The sequence below is a fragment of the Lipophrys pholis genome (assembly GCF_963383615.2).
Source record: "Lipophrys pholis genome assembly, chromosome: 12".
In the NCBI taxonomy this organism is placed as follows: domain Eukaryota; kingdom Metazoa; phylum Chordata; class Actinopteri; order Blenniiformes; family Blenniidae; genus Lipophrys; species Lipophrys pholis.
In genome coordinates, this window is record NC_137641.1 from 3562050 (window position 1) to 3569852 (window position 7803).

The 7803-nt window shown below is 44.2% G+C and overlaps 1 protein-coding gene across 2 annotated transcripts in view; it reads left to right on the top strand.

Moving 5' to 3' along the window:
• The window catches only part of st8sia5 (ST8 alpha-N-acetyl-neuraminide alpha-2,8-sialyltransferase 5), a gene marked incomplete at both ends in the record, with an annotated part of 20311 nt that extends 14493 nt beyond the window's left edge, over positions 1–5818 (top strand). For both annotated transcript variants that reach the window (XM_080476288.1, XM_080476289.1), the window contains 5 exons: positions 737–823; positions 2635–2779; positions 2909–3021; positions 5182–5274; positions 5356–5818. In XM_080476288.1, coding sequence (XP_080332414.1) covers positions 737–823; positions 2635–2779; positions 2909–3021; positions 5182–5274; positions 5356–5818 — 901 coding nt within the window. The remainder of the gene's footprint in view (positions 1–736; positions 824–2634; positions 2780–2908; positions 3022–5181; positions 5275–5355) is intronic.
• Positions 5819–7803: the final 1985 nt, after the last annotated feature.

Sequence of the window (7803 nt, forward strand, 5' to 3'; positions counted from 1 at the left end):
ATTAAGACACTAAACAAAGTGTGTACTGCACATTAACACACTAAACAAAGTGTGTACTGCACATTAACACTCACTAAACAAAGTAGCTACATGTATGACGTTTTTAAAAAATCAAACAGTTTGAAAATTGGTTTAAAATTCAACTTATAATTCTACTTAGAGATTTAGGAAACCTCTTTCCATCGTCGATGTTCATTCACCCCTGCCGCCACCACCACCGGTCCAAGATGGCGGCGCTGTTGACGTGTCGCTGCCCAGTGGATGAGGCGTCTACTCTTTATTGTGTCTCTGCTCAAACCTCAACAAATGTGTTTTATTCTCTTCTTTTTAAAGTAGTATTGCTGCTCTGGTGCTCTATAAATAACCCGTCTTCACATCAGGCGTTAGATAATGGACCAGATTCATTCCAGTGAGCTTCGGTCCTCCGGTACGAATACGAAACGTTTCCCTCGGGCCGGGTTCTCAGTCCCGGTTCCCCCTGCGGCGGCGGTTCACTCCGTCCTATGAACGCCCTGAAGTGTCAGTTCAAGGACGACTGTTTGCGTCCGAGTCTTTTAATGAAGCCGCGGTGTTTCTGTTGAGTTTGTATCCGGTGGCGGTCGGTGGAGCCACCGCCCAGACCAATCACTGCTGCCTTGTTTGTCTTTCTTGCATCTTGTAGACACAAGATTATTCGGAAAAATCAAGGCCATGGGTGTCCTTACTCATTACCGAAGTCTCTCTGCCATTTTGCCAGGGTGAAAACCTCAGAGCTGTTTGAGAGGTGGCGAAACCTGCAAGTGTGCAGGTGGGAGCAGAACAAGGAGGAGACCAGCAACTTTAAGTAAGAGCTTCTCACTGCCAGCAGGGAAACTGTCCGCCAACATTAAAAACATCCGCAAGTCAGACGTCTGCGCGCTTTCTTATGTGTCAGTTTGGTGCTTTTTACTTGCTTTCCAAATAAAACTTTGTGGGGAGAAATCCAGATTGTGGCTGTCCTTTAGTTCAATCAAAGCTTTTAAATGTGTTTTTAATACATCACAGACACTAGAATCACTCTCCTACATCACAAAACTAAAGCGTCATACTTCTTTTGCTGAGTCATGTACATTAAGGCTATGTTTCCACCCTGGTACCTGGGTATTTATAAAAATGATATTTTACTGCCTTTCTTGTATTTACACATAAACCAGCTACGACACACCACAAACAATGATTCCTGGAAACTCAGCCCACAGTGAGAGTTCCAAAAACTCTGTGTTTGCATCTGAAGAGGAGAGGCGTAGATTTACGTCACAATTAGTGATGTTGAGTTTTTTTCTAGAACTGATTGGTATCATGACTTTATGCTTTTTGTTACACTGCCCCCTACAGGTCTGGCTGCTCATAGCAGCTCTGAACGAGGTGGCTTTGCAAGTCCATGCCATTGAATATTTATGTTTATAAACGTAGAGGTAGAAATATCAGTTTTTCTAAAAACCCGGGTACGTGCAAACGTGGCCTAAGATACTGTATGTTGGCATGTATGATTAAAGAGGCGGTATTTATTTGTTTGTTCAACCCTTTAAGGTCTGCAAGTAAATTTTTTGTTTTGACTACCTTTGATTTTAACTTTATATTTCACTATTTGAAACCACTTAACTTTAATATTTGGTGTATTTTCTGTCAGCACAACATCCCCTGTGTGCTTCTACAATTATTTATTAATTTTCACAGAAAGGACGAACACCCCGGACCTAACATTGAAAAAACAAAAACAGAGTGGTTCCGTTTTTTGGATTGAGAGCTACAAACATTTTCACAACTTAGAAATCATATCCAATTAGTTAATTTCACCCCCCAAAAAAGTATAATAATAATAATAATAATAAGAATAATGTATACAATATCAAACTTGGAGTCAGTTTTCTGATATGCCGCAGGTGGAGTAGCTTAGCGTCTTCCCTAACCTGATAGGTCTTGCAGTACAACTTTTCACCCCAAGGTGGTGTATTGAGACACTCAGAAGGAAGAATTATCACAACAATGTACAAGCTTTTCTGGACCCAATCTGGACCACTTCAGTACGAAACCAATACAAGAGGAGCCAGAATTCGGACAGACTGACTGAATGCTGCCACCTAATGTAAAACAGAGGCATGGCCTACATTTTACTGAACATCAGGGGTGTCAAACACATTTAGCCTAATTTCATCTTGAGCCAGACCATAATAACCTTTAAATTTAAGCTGGGAACTTTTTCTTAGTTGTGAAGCAAAATATATGAGATGAAAACGTCTTTTTTTTTTTTTTTTTGTTGCAAAAACCAAACAATTATGACAGAAAATGACTCAAATCTCAACATGGAGTCAATTTTAATGATGCAAAATACAGTGAAAGGTCCAGAAAACTTCTCTGTAGCTGTTGCATTATGACTGTTTTCACAACGTTACTCTAATAGCATGGTTTTGAGGCTAATGCTCATGCTGATGTTTGACACCCCTGCTTTAGATGTACCTTCTTTCATTGTGAAGCTCAGATCTTTGAGGCTGTCACTAAATGTGGTTTTCATCCAGAGGAAGAATAAACAGAGTCACTTGGTTAATCTGTCGAGATGTTTCGATGCTTTCGTTTTGAAGATAATATTTCCATCTGTCTGCCTGTGTCTCCCTGGAGGATGTCGCTGTCTCGCTGCTGTAATGCTCCGTCCTTTCTGTTCACCACCAAGAGGAACACCCCGGCTGGGACCAAGCTGCGGTACGAGGTGGACACCAGCGGGATCCTTCCCATCACCGCAGAGGTCTTTAAGATGTTCCCCGATGTGAGTCCCTCTCGTCTTTAGCAGCATTTTCCAAGATGTATGACCGATTCCGGTGGACCCCGTTCAGTTTCTTTGTTCATTTCCGGCTGTCTGTCTAATATTAGCTGCTTGTGTGTTTGTCTCGTCCAGGATATGCCGTATTCCAAATCGCAGTACAAGAAATGCGCTGTGATTGGAAATGGCGGTATCATCAAGAACAGCAAATGTGGAAAGGAAATCGACTCGGCAGATTTTGTTTTCAGGTAAATGGATTGGACTGTATTGATAACCATTATGGCAGGAGTCTGCAACACCAAGTCATGTGACCGCGCGGTTTTTCAGCTAATGGAGCTCAACCGGAGTCCTTTCAAAGAGCATTCATTTATAGACAGTTTTAGACGACAAAACTAAACTAGACCTTCACCAACGCCACATTTGTTCGTGGAACCGAGTTGCCATTGCTAGCATGATAGCCGTTAGCTCATATCTATGCTAACTAGGTAGCTCAGGTCGCTACATCACTGTGAAACACTGAGCAGGGAGCGTCTCCATGGCAACAGACGCTGAACTCCTTTGATCTCCTCCATGAGGCGCCTCTGTCATCCGCTTTGTGTGGGATACGTTTTTATTTTGCAAATTTTTGTGATTTATTCTGAAACAGTTAACCGTTAATGTCCCAGAATCTAATGGCTTGGTCCTTGATGATGACAAGTCATCCCTGAAATTGTCATGGAATTCGGATGAGTCGCTTTTGCAAAACGTTGGTAAGATACATACAAACCAATAAAGAAATGCGGACGAAAACCAAACTTTCTTGGCCAACTTGGTTGGCGAAGGTAAATATCTGTACGTTTTGTCACCGAGGCTGCACAGTGCTGTGATAGTATTCAGTCAGTCCACTTGAGGGCTGGATTTCCTCTGCAGAGTTTGCCTGGTCATCCTGTGTCGTGCTCCCACTGCCTCCCGCGGTCCCAAAACAACCTGCTGCTAAATTGGTGACTTTACGTTCACATGATGTTTCCAGTGAAAATGGATCATTTGGCTTCAGAGAAGCTTTGTGTTTACATAGAAACGGCAGAAACACTGGAAACAGTATAGTCAGCATGCCGGGTCACGAGTTGGCGATGTTGACTGTTTTTGTAATGAAGCTACACACATGCGCACAGAGAACAATGCGCTGTAAACAATAACAAGTTGTCCCCGTTGTCGTAGAAACGGACAGAATGTTTTCTGTATTCATTGACTGCTGTGTGCAGTGGAGGGGTGGACCTTATACTACCAACGGTTTACTGCATCTTTAAGTTTGACAGTGAATCATAAAGCTGCAACATGTTGAAAAGCCGACAAACGATCAGTTTTATAACAGAACTACAGAGATGCAGATGTTTTCTCCGGTGGCACGTAAGGTTGCTTCTTGTTCTTGAGTGTAGAGGACAAAGGTTCAAATTCCTACTGCCGCAACAGGAAGTTCAACTCCCTGGGGCGTTAAACCCAAGCAGCTGATTGTTCATTGATTCTTCATGAGCTGGAGTCAGGGTGGAGTCATGGTGGAGTCAGGGTGGAGTCATGGTGGAGTCATGGTGGAGTCATGGTGAAGTCAGGGTGGAGTCATGGTGGAGTCATGGTGAAGTCATGATAGAGTCATGGTGGAGTCATGGTGGAGTCATGATGGAGTCATGGTGGAGTCAGAGTGGAGTCATGGTGGAGTCATGGTGGAGTCAGAGTGGAGTCATGGTGGAGTCAGAGTGGAGTCATGGTGGAGTCATGATAGAGTCATGGTGGAGTCATGGTGGAGTCATGATGGAGTCATGGTGGAGTCATGATGGAGTCATGGTGGAGGATGCATTCTCTGTTGTGTAGTTTGTTTGCTCTTTATGTCATAAAGGTTTCAGACCTTCATCTCCTCGACCAGAACAAACAGGGACTTTGTAATAATGATAACACACACACACACACACACACACACGCACACACATGCACACACACGCACACACACGCACACACACGCACACACATGAACACACATGCACAAGCACGTGCACGCACGCGCACGTGAAGACGTGTCCCCTCATGTTTTGTTTTGCCCATTTCCGGAGCCTTGAAGTTACATTTTTTTCCCGTTTCCATGGAGATGGAGTATTTTCAAAAAGTTCTACCTTGGGAGCCTTTTCCAAAAAGTTGCGTTTTCAGTGTCTCCGAGCACTGTTGTACATAAACACCCCCCCAAAACGCAGTGGAGGTTTTTTTGCCGTGTCCACGGAGCCGAACTGAGCCTAACTTTCTGAGCTCCAGTTAATCAGAAGTTCAGCTTTAGATGAATCCTGTTAGGTTCGATTTGTTTATATTGATACGATTCATTTTAAATCTGCTCTGAAATACATGATGTGCAAAAGAACCGTGACTGACGCTCCGTCTTCCTGCAGATGCAACATCCCTCCCATCAATGAGAAGTACACCGTCGACGTGGGAACCAAAACGGACCTGGTGACCATCAACCCCAGCATCATCACCGAGAGGTACCGGACCAGTGGGCGTGGCCACCCGTCTGTCTCCGCCTCTCCTTCCGCCTTTTGTTACATGTCTTACGTTCCCCGCAGGTTCCAGAAGCTGGAGAAGTGGCGGCGTCCTTTTTACGAGGTGCTCCAGAACTACGAGAACTCGTCGGTGGTGCTGCCCGCCTTCTACAACACCCGCAACACCGACGTGTCGTTCCGCGTCAAGTACATGCTGGACGACTTCGACTCGCAGCGCGGCGTGTTCTTCTTCCACCCGCAGTACCTGCTCAACGTGCAGCGCTTCTGGGCCGTGCAGGGCGTGCGCGCCAAGCGGCTGAGCAGCGGCCTGATGCTGGTCACCGCCGCCATGGAGATGTGCGAGGAGGTCCACCTCTACGGCTTCTGGGCGTTCCCCATGAACCCCGCCGGCATCTTCATCACCCACCACTACTACGACAACGTGAAGCCGCGGCCCGGCTTCCACGCCATGCCGCACGAACTCTTCAACTTCATCCACATGCACACGCGCGGGATCATCAACGTGCACACGGGGGAGTGCACGTGATCGGGTTCTCTGTTAAGATTCCTCGTTTCAGCTCCTGGTTTGTCTCTTGAAGCAGGTTTCTCTGCGTTCGGTTCAGTGTGACCCCCCTCCCAGGGTTAACAGGAAGTGGGTCACACTGCTTCCTGTCGGGGTCAGCGCCGCGTTATTTGTGTAGCACTTTTTGTACGCAAGGAGAAGAACACTATCCCCGTTTAACACGGGCCTCTCTGAGCATGCTCAGTAGGAGGTTTTTCCAGGCGACAAAGTAGAATTTCCTTCACACGTTTTACTGTTTTTGGTATTTAAGCTGTAAGAATTTGAAAAAAGCCTTCTGTTTCCATGGAAACGGCAGAGACACTGAAAATGATGTTTTTAGCATTTTGGACCACTAGTAGGTGCTGTTGTTAGTTTTAGTACTGAAAGCACACACACACACACACACACACACACACACACACACACACACACACACACACACACACACACACACACACACACACACACACACACACACACACACACACACACACACACACACAGCAGAGAACAATGAGCTCTAAACATGAACAACAGGAGAACATGGACATTCTAGTGGACAGACGACCAAGTTGGATTGTTATTATGGTGACTGTCAAAATAAAAGTACCAAATTGGATTGTTATTAAGGTGACTGTCAAAGTAAAACTACCAAGTTGGATTGTTATTAAGGTGGCTGTAAAAATGAAACTACCAATTTGGATTGTTATTATGGTGACTGTCAAAATAAAAGTACCAAGTTGGATTGTTATTAAGGTGACTGTCAAAATAAAACTACCAAGTTGGATCGTTATTATGGTGACTGTCAAAATAAAAGTACCAAGTTCGATTGTTATTACGGTGACTGTCAAAATAAAACCACCAAGTTTGATTGTTATTATGGTGACTGTCAAAATAAAACTACCAAGTTGGATTGTTATTAAGGTGACTGTCAAAATAAAAGTACCAAGTTGGATTGTTATTATGGTGACTGTCAAAATAAAACCACCAAGTTGGATAGTTATTATGGTGACTGTCAAAATAAAAGTACCAAGTTGGATCGTTATTATGGTGACTGTCAAAATAAAAGTACTAAGTTGAATTGTTATTAAGGTGACTGTCAAAATAAAACTACCAAGTTGGATTGTTATTATGGTGACTGTCAAAATAAAAGTACCAAGTCCAGGAGAATATGGAGTCATGACACCACAGAGAAAACTTTGTTCTGATTGGCTCTACTGAGCATGTGCAGAACTACTGGTCACTAAGGCCGTGGTGTGCATGTGCAGTAGCAGCGTTTCAGAAAAGTTGCATTTTCCCGCGTTTCCACAGAGAGGGAATCAAAAAGTTGTTCCATGGAGACAAGTGGGAGTGATGTCAAAAAGTTCCACCTCGGCAGTCATTTTCAAAAATGTTAGTTTTCAGTGGTCAGGTGGCCGGACACCCAAAAAGCATGCACAGTAGCAACGCTTCAGGAAAGAGTCATAGTGTTTCAGAAAAGTTTCCCCCTCGGGAGCCGTTTTCAACAAGTTGTGTTTTCAGTGACTCTGAGCACCGTTGTCATGGAAACAGAAACCCAAAACGCAACACAAGTTTTCTGTTGTCACTTATAAACGTTGTAAACAACAAGCTTCTATAGTCTCATGTTTGTTGCTCAAATGTAAATGACTGCTCGTTCTTTTAAAGACTCACTGGGACTTTTCACACTTTGACTGATTCACCGCCACTGCTCACTTTCACTGCCATGTCTCTCTTTTCCTGGCTCTCTCTGTCTCTCTCTGTCTCTCTCTGTCTCTTTCTCTCTCGGTCTCTCTGTCTGTCTCTTTCTCTTTCTCTTTCTCTTTCTCTTTCTCTTTCTCTTTCTCTTTCTCTTTCTCTTTCTCTTTCTCTCTCTTTCTCTCTTTCTCTCTGTCTCTCTTTCTCTCTCTGTCTCTTTCTCTCTTTCTCTCTCGGTCTCTCTGTCTCTCTTTCTCTTTCTCTTTCTCGTTCTC